Here is a 21,103-nt window from a genome sequence, read left to right as displayed (position 1 = left end):
CACATTCTAAATATATAAAAAAAGTTTCAAAAACTGTTGGCATTCTTTCTAAGATTAGATATTATGTACCCCGCCCTGCCCTGGTTACTCTCTATTACTCCCTCATCTATCCATACCTCAACTATGGTATTTGTGCTTGGGGTTCTACTACCCAAAATCATTTACGTCCTCTAATTACCCAACACAAAGCTGCTATTAGGACAATATCCAACTCTGGCCCCAGACATCACTCGGTACCCTTACTCAAATCTCTGAATATGTTAGATATTAAGTCACTGCACATTCTCTCTTGTGTATTATACATACATAAAACGCTGAACTGTAATGCCAATCCTGACCTCAAAAGCTTCATTGAAGGTTGTAACAGAACCCATGAGCACCACACCAGAAATAAATACAGTTTTGATATTCCTAGAGTACGACTTGATCAAACTAGAAATGCTCTACAAATCAAGGGACCCAGAATGTGGAATGACCTTCCCAACCATGTTAAAGACTGTACCTCTCTCAACCAGTTTAAGATAAAAACTAAACACTACCTAATAAATTCCCTGTAACCTACCACACTCCTCTATTGTCAACCCATGTCTGTTATTTTTTTAATCAACACTGTTTGTCAACCTATTGTATTTTTGTATTTGTGCTGCTTTTTCAGTCATGTTCCCCCTTTTTTTTTTTTTTTATCTTTATTTGTATTTGTTCTCAACACTTTTTATTCTTTATGCTCAATTAGTATTAAGTTCTAGATATTAATGTTTTTCTTGCCCGAAACGCATTGCGTAATAGTGGCTTTAGGCATTGTATGTACTAGCTCTATCTATATATCAATCCATTAATGTAACATCACTTGTATGTATGTACCTTACCTGAATAAACATATTTATTTATTTATTTATTTTAACTGAGAACAGGAGATGCATTTTCAGCCATAGGGTTATAAACCCATGGAACCACATACCCGCCAAAATCCTAAATGCCAAAACTGTATAAAGTTTTAAAATCTACCTGGATAAGATCAAGGCCAATGGGGGGACCTTCGAGAAGCTGCCGGCTTCCTGTCTCTGTTGAAGCCACTAAGCTTAGTGGCCCCTCAGGTAAATCAGGTATAGTACAACCAAGACCATGGGGGTTTTCCAGAGCCTGCAAGGTTAATATTTTCTGCAGGATGCCCAGGCACTGGGAAAGCTATGCTGGTAACCCCTGTATACTTGTACAGACATCCCTGGCTACCCGAAGCCAACAGAAAGGTTCAGGGAGCAACAAGGAGAGTTAACAGCACCAAACTCTAGGTGAAACCTAATAAGGTAAAGCAGGAAAGCCCCCTCAAAGGACAAAATGACAAAAACCCCAAAAATGGACAAAAAGGAAAGTCCAAAACTCACTAGCACCCAACCGTGGAGAACAAGCAGCCAGGAAGTATTGTAGCACCAACCAGACATGTAAGCTGGAGGCCCACCACAGCACACTGGTTAGGTCATGCAAACCACTGTGCCCCACCAGCAATAAACACTCCCAACCCCAGGAAAGACAAACAGTCAATGACAACCAACTTACCCAAAAGGCAAGGGCCACCACAAGAGAGGAGACCCTCTAAGGGAGTGTTATCCCAAACACACCAGATAATATAGCCCTGACTGTGCAAGGGTAGCACTTAATAAGGAGCACACACAGAAGGAAACCCTGAGCACTTCAAGCTACAAGTACACAACTCCTGGCCTACAATGCACAAACAGGCACAAGAGAGCCACAAAGTCAAACACCATGTAATTAAAGACAGAAGATTGAGCTAGAGGGAGCTGAGAGGGTGCCCAGCACCCATCTACATATGAACTGGTGGTGGAGCAGCCTGCTGACCTGGTCTGCCACCCTCCTCCCCCCAAATGAGGGGAGGGGGGGCCAAAATAGTTCATATTAGTTTCACAAATTTTGGATCATTTGTTTACATTCTTGGGAGAGTTCTTTGGGGAGTTTTGAGGCTGAGATCTAGTTTATAACTAAGCAGTAGTCTGTTTTGCTTCGCCACTCTGAGACGGGGGCAATGGACAACCCTCAAAATCGTACAAGGTGAGAGTGGGCTCAGAAGAAGTATCCATGGTACGACCAAGCCCACCGGGTTTTCCAGGGCCCGTAGAGTAGATAAGCCCTACAGGAAGCTCAGGCACTGGGGCCAGCTAAGCCAGTAAACCCTGTCTGGAACAGGCAACTGATCACAAGTAGCAGTCGTGAAACCGAGGAGGTAACAGAAAAGGTCCACCAATACAACCGAGGCTAAGACTAATGAGAAGATAAGCAGACCTCTTGTGCAACAACAGGCAAAACCGCTGGAATGAAAACAAAAGAAACCCTCGAAATCCCAAAACTATCAAACTAGCAGCCAGAAAGAAACATCAGCCACCGCATGATAGTAATGCAGGATTCACCAGCTGCAGTACGCCCCACCAGCAAACAAACACTCCCCCCAACCCAGAACAAAATGGACAGCCCAAGGCCCCAGGCCTACCCCCAAGGTCAAGGACAACTACAAGCAAGGAAGCCCTTTAACCACCGTGCTGCGCCGAGTTTATTGTGAAATTCCCTGTGTGCATGAAATAAAGTGTTCCCAAAAAATTATTTTTTCTTCGCAAAATGATAAATTCCCTTCCCTGAACATGTCTATGTAAAAATAAGTACCAAATTCCACTTAGTTTGGCTGTGGAGACGTGGACAAGGTGCGCTGTGATGTCATCAGGGCCTTGTCGCCCGTACGTGACACACCCAGACACGGTTGCGCGGGCCATTCAAGCACCGGGTGTTACCACAAATATATTTTCAATTATTTGTTCTATGTATTTCCAATGCGGTTTTATTTGTTATCATACATGATGCATATTTGTGTCCTTTACAATATGTATACAGTAGAATGTTCATAATGTTCCATGGAACTGTGATACGTGTGTCAGTAATGTATCCACAATAAATGTTTATTGTCGCAATATTACCTGTTAAAAATTCACTAAAATTACAATATGTACAGTTTCACACACTATTTACACAGTAACACACTGTATTACACACTCAGTACTTTGGAAGCGAGCAATAATCAACTAAGTATTCCATGGTGCACAGCGAGACTTCGCTCTCGGTGCACCAGGTACGGGTAGATTTTCGCTTCCCGTTTCTTCATTCTGTGAGCTTCCAAATAACGCACTCACGTACACCCTTGGCTTTAGTACTTGTAGGTTGTATGTAGCCAAGCTTGTAAAGCATAAGGTAGCATTGAAAAGATTATAGGAAAAGATCAATTTGTAAAGTAGTCTTGAAAAGATTGCTTTGTAAGGTCCCACACAGGAAGAGATTCAGCGAGCCTCAAAGTGTCCGTCAGTCAGAAAGAGATTTAGCTTTTCATGAAAATATCTTTGGAAAACACCACCATAGAAGCCGCTAACACTGTTCATCTATGCTACTTCTATCAGATGCATCATTACTGAATGCAGAAAATGATTCATCTATGTATCTATAAAAATTGGAGATGACATGGGTGGGCAAGAGTGGCGCTCAAAGCTACAACTGGATATGCTCGCCAGTCCTCATAAGTGCCATATCACTTGCATCCGACCGTTGTGTTATGTCCTTATTGCGCCTAGCTTCATCAATATTATGACCTTTATGTTCTCCAAACAATAAGGTTTGAATTTCACCGACAGAGCGCAATCTTTCAACATCGCGTCGGACAGGTGTTTGGGAGCCAGAGGTGCGTGCGCCACCCATGGTTGCTCACTCAGGACTAACCCAGCCAGCAGCCCTAAGGCATTCTGGGAATTTTTTTCAAGATGGCTGCCTCTCACTGGAGGTCCTAAGAGTCCCTTTCATACACAACCAACCTCACACACATTTAGAATATGTACGGAAAAATCAAAGATACTTTTCTAGGTTGGCGCAGTTTCCCGCCAACCGAGAATACTCGGTTGAGAGCCAGTCCTAAGTCCTAAGTCCTCAAAAATGCCATATCACTTGCATCTGACCTTTGTGTTATGTCCTTATTGCGCCTAGCTTCATCAATATTATGACCTTTATGTTCTCCAAACAATAAGGTTAATAATAAAATAACCGAGAATACTCGGTTGGCACAGTTAACACTTTCGCGCTCTGGATGCATAACCTCCTCACTACCCTGGGTTGGTTTGGGCATTCCACGGGAGCTCGCGGTAATTCTGAAAAGTGTATACTCTTTAACTTTGTCACCTCAATTCTCGTCCTAAGATATTAAATTTGGAATCAATGTGTTCGCAATAGAATTCTCTAGAGGAGTAAATGCATATAAACTCTAAAAGCCCAGCTTACCATCCGCAGCAAAGAGAGAGAGTGCGAGCGAGTGACCCGGGAGCACTGAAGAGCTATAAAATGTGTACACTCTTTTTCACTTTGGTCACCTCAATTCTCATCCTAAGTCTTTCATTTTGGTATCAATGTGTTCGCAATAGAATTCCCAACAAGAGTATATGCATATAATGTAAAAAAATGCAGTGCACTCCACCTGCCAACAAGATGAGTCATGTAAATTGCTGACAAATGGTATAATACTTTCAAATGAATTTTATAGAAAAAATAAAGTATAAGCATTGTAGACATACTTAAAGCACAATATACACACCTATAGTCTGGGCCTGTGAGAGCGCTGCCAAGCCAAAATAAGTGAATGGTCCACTTTCAAATGTCAAGTTCTCTCTTCCTATAGTCACCTCCACATGACCTTCCAGTATTAGTACGAAGAAATCAACTGGTTTTCCCTGAAGATTAAGACACGTTTTTGAAGTATATTGACAAAAAGATTTAATTACAACTAGTATAAGAAATTATCTTTAGTATGCTAAGCTGGCAAATCCAGCAATGCTGTACATGGAATTTACCTGGAGGTCATGACCAGTAGTAGCCACAGCAGCGACAGCAAGCCAGTGACTTTTAAAAGTCTTAATAACATTGTTAATTTATTCCAGTTGTATTCTTAACCTTTACACAGTGTTTATTGTCATATGATGATACACAGGGAAAAGCGGTTATTGTCATATGATGGTTTAAACAATTAATGTTTTGGTTTTACAAGTCTGATTCTTTGAATTTTAATTCACTTGTATTTATATGACTTTACATGTATGATTTTACATGAAGTTCCTTGGCCTATACATAGACAAGAGACTCAACTTCAGCACCCACATACAACACATTACCAAAAAACAGCGTTGAATGTAATGAAACACCACTTTCTGGATGAGACATGGAAGCACCCCGGAGCTATACTGGGCTGATGTACATATATTAGACAGTGGCAACAGTCAATCAATGGAGTTCTAGGCCTACCAGGGACCAGTGCCAGAACCTGGCCCCCCCTCAGAGAGGCACGAAGAGCAATGGCCTATAGACACCTGCATGTAACTGGAAGCAGTCTATGCCTGCCATCTACCAGGTCAGGCCCCCAGAAAGATAGAAATTCCAAAACTACAGCTGGTTAAAAACTTGCAAACCAAAAGCTGAATTAACAAGTAGAACTTCCCAATCGAAAACAAGTAAACAAGCATGACGTCATCACCAGCCGCTGTGCCGCTGTCCGCGCAATTCCCCTCTCCCTGGGAGTGTGTAGGGGGGGGGGGTCCCATACCACTCCCCCCTCCCCGGCTGAATTTCCCAAATGCTAAAAAACCGTCGACCGAAGGAAGGGAGGGAGGGATGCCAGGGGGCCTCTAGGTCTCACCCAGAAAATAGCGTTTCATTATAGACAATGCTGGTTTTCAGTGGAGAGCCCCTTCGGCTCCCCAGAGCTACCTAACCAAAAATAAAGGAAATGAGGGACTTACCGGGAGGCGGCTGCCACTCGCCCCTCAACTCGAAGTCCAGACTACTGGCTGCAACCTGTGATCCAAGGCTACACACACCTGAGAAGGGCTAGGAACATGAACGAGGTACCGTGAGGCCAGGAACCTGTTCGACCTCCAAAAGTGCCATGCCCAAATGTCAGCCCAGGACATATTACCAGAACCAGCAGCCAAAGCCACAAACTTACGAATGTCGTGGGCACAGGGATAGACCACAGGCTGGCTGGACTGAATAATCTTGTAGATGATCTGAAAGACCCACGCCTTGGAACAGGAAAGAAGGGAAACTGGGTCAACCCAAAGCACGTCCCACAGCCATTGAGGCCATGGCGCACAAGTAATGGTGAAGAACCGCAACCAGACAAAAACACGATGCACCCTCTGCCAAACAAACCAAGCATCAACAACCCAAGGACCTTCCCAGAAAGCAGCAGTCTCAAACTTCGCCAGAAAAAAGGAGACGGCTGCAAACAAACAAACCAACCAACCACTAAGACCAAAAGAGCAGAACTTCCTGTGCCGGAGGAGAGCATAAAGCTTCCCGACCCAATTCCCAAAGGCCATTGCAAACAAAAAGAGAGCTTTAGAAAAACAGTCCTGAACCAAAAGGTGCCACCACAAACCGAGGAGAAGAGATAAAATAGAGCACCCAGTCTAAAGACCAGGATGGCTCAGGCGGCGCATGAGCAGGCCGGAGGTGAAACAATGCCCGAGAAAGTTTGCGGAATGGAGCAGAAGTGACATCCACCCTGAATGCAAGCAGAAGCGGCTCCGCCAGTGCCGCAAGATATGAAATGACAGTATTCAGCATAAGATGATGGTCCTGAAACAACCAAGAGAGAAAGGACAAAACATTCCGATCGGAAATCAAAGATAACCTACGAAAAGACAAAAAGTGCCGAAAGGACTGCCAGGACCCTTCATACTGTTGCCGAGACAAAACTCACAAGTGGGACACTATCAACAAAGCCACCTGATCACCATACAAGTGGTGATTAACCCATGTCAAAAAGACCAGATGCGAAGAGTGGAAGAGAAGATTGAACTAGTCACGTACTGGACTGGACCGATCTGTTGAAAGAGGAGGAGCCGCAGGAAGACCCTCGGGTTTGGACACCAAGCAAGTAGTGCCTGAAACCAGGGCTGGGCCACCACCAAAGGGCCAACAGGACTACCCTCCCCTGGTAAGTCTCCAAGCAAACCAAGACTTGGAGCAACAACCAAACCTGTGGGAAGAGGTATAGGTAACTCCACCTCAACCAGTCCAGGTGAAAGACATCGACCCCGAGAGCCTCACAGTCAGGGAAGCACCACATATACCGGAAGAGGCCTTGACCAAGCTGACGCGAAGAAGTCCTTGTCCGGGCGCCCAAACTTCCGGCAGAACCAACGGAACGAGTCGCGTTGACCATCCATTCCGTGGACAGACAGACGAGGCATCCATAAACACATCGAGCGAGGGCTTGGGTAGGTGCCATGGCACAGAACCCCGATAAACCCAAAGAGGAAGCCGGCGAGGCAGCAGCCAACGCAAGGGCCCCCGGGGTCCGAACCCAGAGATCGTGAATGGCAGAAGGTATGGGCCCAAAGGAACCAGAACAGTCGTCTAACCCAGATCCGAGCCGATGGGTAGACCAGCACAGCAAAGTTCAGACTCCCGCACAGCTGCTCGAACAACCGACTCATGACCCACGTGCCCTCCAAAACCAGCCGAAGGCGGGCCTGCAGCCGCAGCAATGCCGCGGGAGGGAGAGACAAGGAAGAGATCTGAGAGGCCCACACAAGACTCAGCCAAGTCCGAACCTAAGAGGGAAACCAAATGAGACTTCCTCCAATTCACCAAGAACCCAAATCCAGCAAGCTGAGAAAGAACCAAATCCCTGGCGAACAGACACACGGACTGGCTGGGAGCCCAGACCAGCCAGTCGTCAAGGGAAGCCAGAACCCAAACCCCTAACAGACACAAACGGGTCATCATGACCCGGGTAATGCTTGTAAACACACGAGGTGCCAGATTTAAGCCGAAAGGAAAGTAACAAAAACTGTAAGCCTGTCGCCTCACAACAAAACCGAGGCAGTCCTTAACACCCAAGCTGTTCTGGGCTATTTGGCCTTTATAACCCACAGGTGCATCATAAAAAAAAAAGCGTTGAATGTAATGAAATGCCATTTTCTGGGTGAGACCCGGAGGCTCCCCGGAGCTATCCAGGCTGATATGCTAATGTCAGACTTTGGCATCAGTCATGTGTATGGAGTTCTGTGGGCCTACCAGGGATGACGAGCCAGAACCTGGCTCCCCTTCAGAAGAGGCACAAGAAGCAATGGCCTATAAAATCCCCCATGTGGTTGGAAGCATTCTATGCAGACCGGGAGTCACAATAACATGGCTGAAATATGTTGACCAAAGCACACACTAGAAAGTGAAGGAACAATGTCATTTCGGTACGTACTGGACAATTCTCAAGTTGATTTTTCTTTCTGGGTGCCATCGACCAGGTCAGGCACCCAGAAAAGAGAGCGTCCCAAAACAAACTCCTATTCTGGTGAAAGTTTCGATGAAAAGCAGAACAAGTGGATAGAACTCCCCAAACAGAAACGGGCAAACGAGTATGACGTCAAAAGTCGCCGCGCCGCTGTCTGCACAGCTCCCCGTGCCAGCAATCCACTTCTCAGTTCTGAGGCTGGACATCAAAACATGCGAAAAACCGCCAACCAGGGGGGGGGGAGAGGGAGGGTTGCCAGGGAGCCTTCGGGTCTCACCCAGAAAATGGTGTTTCATTACATTCGACGCTGGTTTTCTGCGGAGAGCCCTGTCAGCTTCCCGGAGCTACCTACCCAAAGACGAAAACAAGAGGGACCTAACCCGGGAGGCGGAAGTCGCACAGCCCCCAAACGCGAAGCGGAGACAAAACTGTAACTGCCAACCCAAGGCACACAGGCCCAACAAGGCCCAGGAACATCAACGAAGGAATGCAGAGCCAACCAACGAACTACTTGGGCACGGGGACAGACAGCAAGCTGGCAGGACTGAACCATCCTGCGGATCACCTGAGAAAACCACACCCTGGAACAGGGAAGAAGGGAACCTGGAACAACCTAAAGCGTGACCTCCAGTCACAGCAGCTGTGGCACACCAAGCACGGCGAAGTGCCGCAACCGAACAACATACGATGCACCCCCAGCCAGAATGCAAGCATCAAACAGCCCAAGAACCCCTCCGAAAAGCAGCCGTGCCAGTCTTCGCCAAAAAAGGAGACGGCTGCAAGCGAACAAACCTAGGAGAACCAAAAGAGCCAAAACCCAAGGGCCGGTGGAGGGCATGAAGCACTCTCACCTGACCCCCAGAGCAACGCCAACGAGAAAAGAGCCTAGAAAAACAACTCGGAACCGAAGGAGCCACAACAAACCGGGGAGAAGAGAAAAGAGCTTGCAATCCAAGAATCAGGACGGCTCAAGTGGCGCAAGAGCAGGCAGGAGGTGAATCACACCAGAGACGGCTCGCAAAGCGGTGCAGAGGCAGCTCCAAAACCGATGCAACCCGGAGCGGCTCCACCAGAGCCACAAGACAAGGCAACAGTATGTGGCAAGATGATGGTCCTGAACCTCCACAAGAGAAGGCAAGACCACGTCAAGAAAACGTAGCAAACCGACGAAGGGACAGAAAGAAAAAGGAAGGACCGAAAAAACACACACACACACACACACACACTAACATTTTACACACACACATTTTTAAAACTATACGAGGAAGGCACACAAACATTCATACCAAAACAGAGATGCAGGGCCAGAAAACAGGATTGGTTCGACAGAAATTGTGAGAGGGCAAGAGACCAAAAGACACAAAAATGGAATCAGTATAGGAAGAGGCCAAACCCCCAAACATACCAGCGATACAAAGATGCGAGAAACAACTATACAGCAGTAAGGAGAGAGGCAGAAAGAAATTTTGAAAAAGGGATAGCAGATAAATGTAAAACAGAACCGGGCCTATTCTACAAATTCATAAACAACAAATTGCAGGTAAAGGATAATATACAGAGGTTGAAAATGGGAAACAGATTCACGGAAAATGAAAAGGAAATGTGCGAAACATTAAATGAAAAGTTCCAAAGTGTGTTTGTACAAAATGAAATCTTCAGAGAACCAGACGCAATAAGAATTCCAGAGAACAACATAGAGCGGATAGAGGTGTCTAGAGATGAAGTGGAAAATATGCTAAAGGAGCTCGGTAAGAACAAAGCAGCTGGCCCAGATGGCGTTTCACCATGGGTTCTGAGAGAATGTGCATCTGAGCTCAGCATTCCACTTCACCTGATCTTTCAGGCATCCCTGTGTACAGGAATCGTAGCAGACGTGTGGAAACTGGCTAACATAGTTCCAATCTACAAAAGTGGCAGCAGGGAAGACCCCCTCAATTATAGACCTGTATCATTGACGAGTGTAATAGTGAAAGTATTGGAAAAACTAATCAAAACTAAATGGGTAGAACACCTGGAGAGAAATGATATAATATCAGACAGACAGCATGGTTTTCGATCTGGAAGATCCTGTGTATCGAATTTACTCAGTTTCTATGATCGAGCCACAGAGATATTACAGGAAAGAGATGGTTGGGTTGACTGCATCTATCTAGACCTAAAAAAGGCTTTCGACAGAGTTCCACATAAGAGGTTGTTCTGGAAACTGGAAAATATTGGAGGGGTGACAGGTAAGCTTCTATCATGGATGAAAAATTTTCTGACTGATAGAAAAATGAGGGCAGTAATCAGAGGCAATGTATCGGAATGGAGAAATGTCACAAGTGGAGTACCACAGGGTTCAGTTCTTGCACCAGTGATGTTTATTGTGTACATAAATGATCTACCAGTTGGTATACAGAATTATACGAACATGTTTGCTGATGATGCTAAGATAATAGGAAGGATAAGAAATTTAGATGATTGTCATGCCCTTCAGGAAGACCTGGACAAAATAAGTATATGGAGCACCACCTGGCAAATGGAATATAATGTTAATAAATGTCATGTTATGGAATGTGGAATAGGAGAACATAGACCCCATACAACCTATATATTATGTGAGAAATCTTTAAAGAATTCTGATAAAGAAAGAGATCTAGGGGTGGTTCTAGATAGAAAACTATCACCTGAGGACCACATAAAGAATATTGTGCAAGGAGCCTATGCGATGCTTTCTAACTTCAGAATTGCATTTAAATACATGGATGGCGATATACTAAAGAAATTGTTCATGACTTTTGTTAGGCCAAAGCTAGAATATGCAGTTGTTGTGTGGTGCCCATATCTTAAGAAGCACATCAACAAACTGGAAAAGGTGCAAAGACATGCTACGAAGTGGCTCCCAGAACTGAAGGGCAAGAGCTACGAAGAGAGGTTGGAAGCATTAAACATGCCAAAACTAGAAGACAGAAGAAAAAGAGGTGATATGATCACTACATACAAAATAGTAACGGGAATTGATAAAATCGACAGGGAAGATTTCCTGAGACCTGGCACTTCAAGAACAAGAGGTCATAGATTTAAACTAGCTAAACACAGATGCCGAAGAAATATAAGAAAATTCACCTTCGCAAATAGAGTGGTAGACGGTTGGAACAAGTTAAGTGAGAAGGTGGTGGAGGCCAAGACCGTCAGTAGTTTCAAAGCGTTATATGACAAAGAGTGCTGGGAAGACGGGACACCACGAGCGTAGCTCTCATCCTGTAACTACACTTAGGTAATTACACTTAGGTAATTACACACACACACACACAGGTGTGGTGCATAGGCATAGTACCTATATATAGGCAGGTACGTAAAAGGGAAAGATCGACCTTTGAGGATCACCCTAAACGGTGCCAAACAGATGGAAGAAGTACTAAGGAATGCTAGAAAATTGCAAAGTGATGAGGATGGGAAAGGGTGGTCGTTAAAACGAGATCTTTCAAAAGAAGATAGAGAGAAGCTGAAACTGAACCTCGCCGAGGCAAAACATTTAAATGAGAGCAGGAATGAAGAAGAAATAAATTATTTTTTCTACAAAGTGATAGGGGTAGGCAAACCAGTAAAGTGGTACATAAAGGCAAACCAACAAAATCAATAGAGAGAGGGGGAGTGAAGAATAAGGAGAGGGGGAACAAGTTCCTGAAAATTGCATACACCAACATAGATGGAGTGAGATCGAAGATACTGGAGTTAAGTGATGTAATACAGCTGCAGACACCAGACATTGTTGCACTCACGGAGACATAACTTGAAGATGTAATTTTAAATGAGGTCATATTCCCAAGGGGCTACTCAATTTGAAGACGAGACAGAAAAATTAGGAAAGGCGGTGGCGTTGCTGTGCTGGTAAAAGAACACCTAAAGGTGAACGAAATAATGACTGCCAATCCACAAGAAGTTGACATAATAGCACTAGAGATCTGCCATGAGGATGATAAACTAATGATGATAAATGCATATAGTTCACCGCCAAGCAACACATTGTCAAAGGAGGAGCTAGATACTAAACGTGAAGGTCTTATAACAATAATGAGAGAGATTATAGCGAGAGCGGATAACGATAGATCACGACTGTTGATAGTCGGTGACTTCAACTTGAAATCCATAGACTGGGAAGCATATGAAGCTAAAACAGAAGATTTTTGGACCTGTAAATTTGTAGACCTCATCCTGGAAACATTCTTGTATCAACATGTTAAACAAGCTACGAGGATGAAGGAAGGGGACATTCCCTCCATGCTAGATTTGATATTTACCAGGAAGGAGGAAGAGATATTTGACATTCAGCACCTTCCTCCCTTGGGTAAAAGTGACTATGTCTTTTTGGGAATAAAGTATGCAATGCGTTATAAGCTGGAAGAAAATAAGGAGGTTGAAGCAGTTGAAAAACCAGACTTCAGGAGAGGACATTATGGTGACCTTAGAAATTTTTTTAGTGAGTATAATTGGACAGACTTGATGCTAGGCAAGGAAGTGAATGAGATGTATGTCAAGTTTTGTGAAATATATGATAAAGGCACAAAAAAATTTATACCAAAACAGAGATGCAGAACTAGGAAACAGGATTGGTTCAATAGAAATTGCGAGAGGGCTAGAGACCAAAAGACACAAAAATGGAATCAATACAGGAAGAGGCCGAACCCCCAAACATACCAGCGATACAAAGATGCGAGAAACAACTACACAGCAGTGAGGAGAGAGGCAGAAAGAAATTTTGAAAAAGGGATTGCAGACAAATGTAAAACAGAACCAGGTCTATTCTATAAATTCATAAACAACAAATTGCAGGTAAAGGATAATATTCAGAAGTTGAAAATGGGAAATAGATTCACAGAAGATGAAAAGGAAATGTGTGAAACACTAAACGAAAAGTTCCAAAGTGTGTTTGTACAAAATGAAATCTTTAGGGAACCAGATACAATAAGAATTCCAGAGAACAACATAGAGCACATAGAGGTGACTAGAGACGAAGTGGAAAAAATGCTCAAGGAGCTCGGTAAGAACAAAGCAGCTGGCCCAGATGGCGTTTCACCATGGGTTCTGAGAGAATGTGCATCTGAGCTCAGCATTCCACTTCACCTGATCTTTCAGGCATCCCTGTGGACAGAAATCGTAGCAGACGTGTGGAAACAGGCTAAAATAGTTCCAATCTACAAAAGTGGCAGCAGGGAAGACCCCCTCAATTATAGACCTGTATCATTGACAAGTGTAATAGTGAAAGTATTGGAAAAACTAATCAAAACTAAATGGGTAGAACACCTAGAGAGAAATGATATAATATCAGACAGACAGTATGGTTTTCGATCTGGAAGATCCTGTGTATCGAATTTACTCAGCTTCTATGATCGAGCCACAGAGATATTACAGGAAAGAGATGGTTGGGTTGACTGCATCTATCTGGACCTAAAAAAGGCTTTCGACAGAGTTCCACATAAGAGGTTGTTCTGGAAACTGGAAAATATTGGAGGGGTGACAGGTAAGCTTCTATCATGGATGAAAAATTTTCTGACTGATAGAAAAATGAGGGCAGTAATCAGAGGCAATGTATCGGAATGGAGAAATGTCACAAGTGGAGTACCACAGGGTTCAGTTCTTGCGCCAGTGATGTTTATTGTGTACATAAATGATCTACCAGTTGGTATACAGAATTATATGAACATGTTTGCTGATGATGCTAAGATAATAGGAAGGATAAGAAATTTAGATGATTGTCATGCCCTTCAAGAAGACCTGGACAAAATAAGTAGATGGAGCACCACTTGGCAAATGGAATTTAATGTTAATAAATGTCATGTTATGGAATGTGGAATAGGAGAACATAGACCCCACAAAACCTATATATTATGTGAGAAATCTTTAAAGAATTCTGATAAAGAAAGAGATCTAGGGGTGGTTCTAGATAGAAAACTATCACCTGAGGACCACATAAAGAATACTGTGCAAGGAGCCTATGCTATGCTTTCTAACTTCAGAATTGCATTTAAATACATGGATGGCGATATACTAAAGAAATTGTTCATGACTTTTGTTAGGCCAAAGCTAGAATATGCAGCTGTTGTGTGGTGCCCATATCTTAAGAAGCACATCAACAAACTGGAAAAAGTGCAAAGACATGCTACTAAGTGGCTCCCAGAACTGAAGGGTAAGAGCTACGAGGAGAGGTTAGAAGCATTAAACATGCCAAAACTAGAAGACAGAAGAAAAAGAGATGATATGATCACTACATACAAAATAGTAACAGGAATTGATAAAATCGACAGGGAAGATTTCCTGAGACCTGGCACTTCAAGAACAAGAGGTCATAGATTTAAACTAGCTAAACACAGATGCCAAAGAAATATAAGAAAATTCACCTTCGCAAATAGAGTGGTAGACGGTTGGAACAAGTTAAGTGAGAAGGTAGTGGAGGCCAAGACCGTCAGTAGTTTCAAAGCGTTATATGACAAAGAGTGCTGAGAAGACGGGACACCACGAGCATAGCTCTCATCCTGTAACTACACTTAGGTAATTACACACACACACACCACCACCACCACCACCACGACAAAGCATGCAGGTGGTACACCATCAACGAAGCCACCTGAACACCAACATATGGAGAGAGACTCGAGGCATAATTGAACCAGCCCTGCCACGGACCAATCGAGCATAGGAAGAGGCGGAGCCACGGGAAAACCTCGGGTGCAAGCACAACTAGGCGAGGACAACGAGGCGAGTACAGGTATCGAATGGATATGGAAGGGCTAAGCCAGGCGCTGCAAGATGGTCAAGTAATATGTGACCAAGATAAGACCACGAAAGATGTGGCCGTGCCCCACCATGTAACAAATAACACAGATGAACAAGAAAGGCCACAGAAAGAAGCATGCAAGGGGCCAAACAAAACACCACAACCAACCCCTAACATGCACCCAAAAACCACGAACCAGCTCCTGGTCGAAAAAGACACCCAACCGCATAACTCACCTGCAGAGCGTAGGCACGAATGTGTCACGACACATCGTAGCCGAGAATATTCCGGGAGCACCGCCAGTGGAATAAAGCCAGAGCCCCGCACATGCAGGAGAGGAGTAGGGTAGAGGCAAATGCGGCGCCAAATGTATGCACAGAAAACGGGGCGTCCTCCCCATATTGGAAATCCAGAACACCCTCAGTATCTATGGGGCACGGACTGGAAAGATGAGAGGAGCGAGAGAGGTGAAGCACCCGAAAGAAAAAGGACACAGAACACCAGCACTTATGTACACCGTCCATAACAAAAACTCCCACTGTGCAGGACACATGAGGTCCGATCCGCACAATCCCGCCTGGCGGGGAGGGTGCCAACTAAGAGTATTGAAGGAATATTAGCAGTGCCTAGACAGAGCATGAAGAAAAGATATAATGACCAAAGAACTAGTCAATATCGAAAACCAAGAAGAAGCACGGAAGAGGACCAACGAGTTCAAAAAAGGACTGGAGATAAGCTTCACCGGAAGATGAGTGCCGGTCAGCCGAGCAGACAGCATGCTGGACTTGTGATCCTGAGGTCCTGGGTGCGATCCCAGGCGCCGGCGAGAAACAATGGGCAGAGTTTCTTTCACCCTATGCCCCTGTTACCTAGCAGTAAAATAGGTACCTGGGTGTTAGTCAGCTGTCACACGCTGCTTCCTAAGGGTGGAGGCCTGGTCGAGGACCGGGCCGCGGGGACACTAAAAAGCCCCGAAATCATCTCAAGATAACCTCAAGAATCAAGAAGACAGATGTTCCAATAATACGTGAAGAATCGAAGACCTTCCCGAACCCATGAGATCTTATAGAAGCAAGCACAAAATCACGAAGGCTCATAAAGGCACAGTCGCACTCGAGATCAAAAGTCATGCAGAACCCCGATAAGAGGGGAACATAACCCCGACATGACGGAGAAGTCCCACTCCCAGAGAAAAACCAGAGTTGAATGTAATGAAACGCCATTTTCTGGGTGAGCCCCGGAGGCTCCCTGGAGCTTATCGGGCTAATGTATGTTATGTTAGACCGGGACATTAGCTATGGAGTTCAGACCTACCAGGGACCAGCGCCAGAACTTGGCCCATTCAGAGAGGTTTCAGGGAGCAATGGTCCTGGGAAAACCCCATTGTGGTTGGGGGGTTTTCCTTATCTGCCATCGACCAGGGTTAGGCACCCAGAAAGGTAGGTGTAACAAAACAAACCCCACATGGTAAGAAACTACAACAAAAACCGAACAGAGATGTAGAAAACTCCCTACAATCCCAAGGAAACAATTAAACAATCAATTTACTGCCGTGTCAGTCATCCGTGCAGTCCTCCCCTCCCAGGGAGAGGGAGGGGGGGGGCCGGACTTCACCACGCTGGCTGCCTTCAGTTCGCAAGCTAGTGTCAACCGGTATGAACGCTTCTCTGGCCTCAGATTCCTGGGCTGTGTGTGCCTCGTGTGGCGTTCTCTGCTGTTTTTGTGTGGTGTGCGGTGGCCAGTAGTATTTTATCAGTGCCGGGGCTGCATGCGCTTAGGGGCTTCCTTCCCTAGGCACCCTGTGTGTTAGGGTCATCTTCTCTAGTGCATTCGGGAACCGCTCCCGTAGGGGTTCTTGCTGCTCAGCATTTGCCTTGCCCTTAGGGCCAGCTGGGGCTTGGGGCCCTTGTTTGGCCTTGGGTAGGGAGTGGTATTGTGCTGGTTAGGGCATCAAAGTGTTGCACGGCCTGCCACCTAAGTGGCGACCGGTTCCTGTTGCCTCTGGGGACGGTGTACTTTTGCAGGGTTTTTCTTTTTTGTTTTTGTTTGCCTGGTGGAGGTTCTACCTCGTGGGTCTATAGTTCCCTTGGTATTTATTGTTTTGTGGCCCTCTACTAGGCCCCCGTGCTTGTACATGTCCCAGGGGTTTTCAGTATTATCATTTACCCCTTGTTTTGTTTGGGTTTCTTAACCGGTTAGCAACACCTTGCCCGGGCTTCCCGTAGACTCAACAGGCAGCATGGCAAAGACAAAGATGGTGAGTGTCAGCCTGAAACAAAGAAATAGAGCAAACTTCAAACTTGCAGGAAGGTCTCGGAGGTCTCCTCCATCAAACCAATGAGCCCCAATGGGGATTTCCAGGACCCTTAAGCTGACTGCAAAAGGAAGCCCAGGCAAGGTACTGCTAACCGGTTATCCCAAAGCTGCCAAGCAAACAAACTAAAAGCTGAACCCCTGTGACGTGTGCAAGTACGGGGACCTAGTGGAGGGCCACCAAAATCATACAAGTGGTCCTACAGCCCCACCAGGCAAAACAAAAAACAAAAAAACAAAAAACCCACAAAAGCAAGTCTCCAGGGGAACGGAATCGGTTGATTTGCATATGTCAGACAACTGCACAGTACCTTACGCCCCAGCCAGCGACGATAATACCTCCTACACAAGGTCAAACAGGAGTAATAACCAACCCAGCTGACCCCAAAGGTGGCCAATCACCCAGCAGCAACAGAACCAAGTGGAGGTAGTCTCCCGACCTGCTCATGGAAGATAACCCTAAACAGCAAGGCAGTACTAACAAGGCACCTAGGGAAGGTGGCTCTAGGTGCATGCCGCCCCAGTACTCGTGTTAATCCAGGCTTGCACACCACCACACAGTAGAAAAACAATGCTATGGACAGCACTGCTCAAAAGGATGCAACCAGAGTCGATCAACTATCACAACACAAGAGCCTATGAACTGGGGTTGGGTTGCCGGTGCGAGAGGTCTAGCCCCCCCCCCCTCCTCCATCCCACTAAAGGGGGGAGTTGCGCAGACAGCAGCACGGCAACTGTGGTGATGTCATTCTTGTTTTCGATTGGGGAATTCAATTCGATTAGAACTGCTTGCTAGTTCGGATTTCAGTTTGCAATTATTAACCCGCTGTACTTTGTTTTGGAATTTCTACCTTTCTGGGTGCCTGAGCTGGTAGATGGCAGACAGACTGCTTTCAATTACACGGGGGTGTCAATAGGTCATTGCTCCTTGTGCCTCTCTGAGGGGGGCCAGGTTCTGGCGCTGGTCCTCGGTAGGCATAGAACTCCATCGATTAACTGTTACCACGGTCTAATATATACACATCAGCCCAGTATAGCTCCGGAGAGCCGAAGGGGCTCTCCACAGAAAACATGTAAACATTCTGGCAAAAATGAATGTTAAAAGTGTGTGACAATAGAGTAAGAAGAGCATATCAATAACTGGGACTGCTACACACCTGTGTGTATATGAAGGTATGCTGATCAGTTTTGGAATGTTCCTTGTTCCGCAACTTTATACTGTGAATAACATCTTGATTCAGAAGCTTTTTAACTATCATTTCTGAGAGTTGCCCTTCTTTAAATGGTTCAATAGCTGAAATACATTAATGGTGTCAACACATATAGCTATGTATTACAATAACAATTTATATTACATTATGTGATTTTATTGCTTTAACAAATTCCTTTAAATATGTAATAAAAAAGATGCAGAGTTATGTTTATAAATAATTATAAATACAGTAATGCACTTGGTAAAGTAAAACCCACAATGTAATAAAACAAAAAGATAAAATACTTTAATTTTATACTTTTGAAGTTTACCTACTTGTGGGACACAAAGAATTGTTGTGCTAACAATTATTTTTAGCCCTTTAGATTTACAGTATTTAAAATAAACACCCAGTGTTGAATGTAATGAAGTGCTTCTTTCCAGTACAACCATGGTGGCTCCCTGTAGCTATCACAGTAAGACTGCTCCAACAAGTCACATCAATTGCATGAGTTAAGTTTGTCCTACTGGGGACCAGTGCCAGAACCTGATCCAATCACTTGAGGCACAAAAAGCAAGTGACATTCCACAATTTCACCAGAAAAGCATCCAAAAGTCAGTGAAGTTCTACAGACAACTGCTGGGTTCACAAGACTCAGTTCTGGAGTGGATAAAACCTTGCAATAAACTGACAAACACAGAAACGTGGGAGGGAAACACGGACCCACCAGGGTTCTACTAAAAACAGGCATTTCATTACATATAATGCTTGATTTATTGGGTAGCCCTTTGGTGGCTACCTGCAGCTGAATAACCATTGAAAAAATATAGGGACTTGCCAGAGAGGAGGAAGTGGCAGCAGGCACGTAAACCAAGGTACAGACCAATGGCTGGGAAATACAACTCAGGGCAACAGAGGACCAAAGAGTACCAGAGACATTGACTAAATACCTGGCTATCATTACCCTGTTACTACACCAAAACACTCGAGCTCAAATATCTGCCCAAGATGCAGTAGAGAAGTGCTCTATATTTGCAAACATCATGGGCCCAAGGACAGACCGCAGGCTGGCTAGCCTTAATTGCACTGCAGACAACCTGAGAAATATGAGCCTTTGAACAGGGGACCAAGAAGACCCGAACAACCCAAAGAGTGTCCACCGAAGCTGAAGCAGTGGCATGTAGGTAGCGATGAACTGCCACCACTGAACACGACAAACGCTGCACCCCTGGCCAAAACAACCAAGAATTAATAATCAAAAGACACCTCTTGAAGCCTGCCAACTCATTTTTATTTTTGCTAGAAAAGAAGATTGTTGCAAATAAAGAAAATGCACACATGACCAAAAAAGCAGAACCCCCAACTCTGGAGTTGTCGACATGATGAGCATGAAGCACACAAACTCGACAATTGGAGGCAAGAGATAGCAAAAAAAACAGCTTTGAATATAATGAAATGCCATTTTCTGGGTGAGCCCCAGAGGCTCCCTGGAGCTTATCGGGCAAATGCATGTTATATTAGACTGGGAAATTAGCTGTGGAGTTCAGACCTATCAGGGACCATGCACCAGAACCTGGCCCCTTCAGAGAGGTTTCAGGGAGCAATGGCCCTGGAAAACCCCCCTGTGGTTGGGGATTTTCCTTATCTGCAGTCAACAGGAGTTAGACACCCAGAAAGGTAGGCATAACAAAACAAACCCCACATGGTAAGAAACAACAAAAACCAAACAGAGGTAGAACTCCCAACAATCCCAAGGAAACAAGCAAACGTAACTCTACTGCCGCGAAGCTCGTCCGCACAGCTCTCCCATCCCCGTTTGGGGGATGGGAGAGCTGCACGATATGAGGTGACAGGAAGAAGCATCAATGACGGTTCTGAAAACCATGAAAGGATAAGACAACCCAATCCAAGAGAGAAGACAACCTACGAAGAGCAAGAAAATGGCGAAAAGAAACTCCAGGAAACTTCATACGGTCGCCGAGACGAAGCTCGCAAGTAGGACACCATCAAAGACGTCACCTGACCAACACCTGCATCAAAAAGACCAGACGTGAAGATCAGAGGAGACGGCCAAACCAGCCACGTACCGGATCAGTCCGACCTGCCGAATGAGGTGGAGCTGCGAGAAATGCCCCGGGTTCGGACACCAAGCAAGTAGTGCCTGAAAACAAGCTGGGCCGGCCACCAAGGGGCCATGAGGACTACTCGCCTTGGGAAAGACTCCGAGCCAGAACCCAAAGCAACAGCTGGACTGGGGAGAAGAGGTACAGGTAACTCCACCGTGACCAGTCCTGCCGAATGGCATCTACCACAAATGCCTTGCAGGTGGGGAAAGGCGCCACAGAGAATGGGAGATGCCATAACCATGCTGACGCAAAGATGTCAATGCCATGTCCAGGAATCCGTATGCCCGGCAGAGCAAACGAAACGAGTCGGCATCAACCGTCCATTCTGTGAACAGAGGAATGATCCAAGACAGGCCGTCTGCCAGGACGTTGGACACGCCCCGGACAT

At 45.3% G+C, this 21,103-nt stretch overlaps 1 protein-coding gene across 2 annotated transcripts in view; it reads right to left on the bottom strand.

The window, feature by feature from the left end:
* Window positions 1-21,103, bottom strand: part of uex (metal transporter uex) — a 674,542-nt gene that overhangs the window by 119,996 nt on the left and 533,443 nt on the right. For both annotated transcript variants that reach the window (XR_006772789.2, XM_045741424.2), the window contains exons 11-12: window positions 18,554-18,690; window positions 4,631-4,766 (exon numbers count right to left, since the gene is read on the bottom strand). Coding sequence is in view for 1 of the 2 variants with exons in the window: in XM_045741424.2 (XP_045597380.1) it covers window positions 4,631-4,766; window positions 18,554-18,690 (273 nt within the window). In the remaining variant the exon portion in view is untranslated. The remainder of the gene's footprint in view (window positions 1-4,630; window positions 4,767-18,553; window positions 18,691-21,103) is intronic.

Source organism: Procambarus clarkii, chromosome 19 (genome assembly GCF_040958095.1).
Source record: "Procambarus clarkii isolate CNS0578487 chromosome 19, FALCON_Pclarkii_2.0, whole genome shotgun sequence".
Taxonomy (NCBI): Eukaryota; Metazoa; Arthropoda; class Malacostraca; order Decapoda; family Cambaridae; genus Procambarus; species Procambarus clarkii.
Note: the sequence above shows the minus strand (reverse complement) of the source record. Positions and strands in the feature narration are given on the sequence as shown.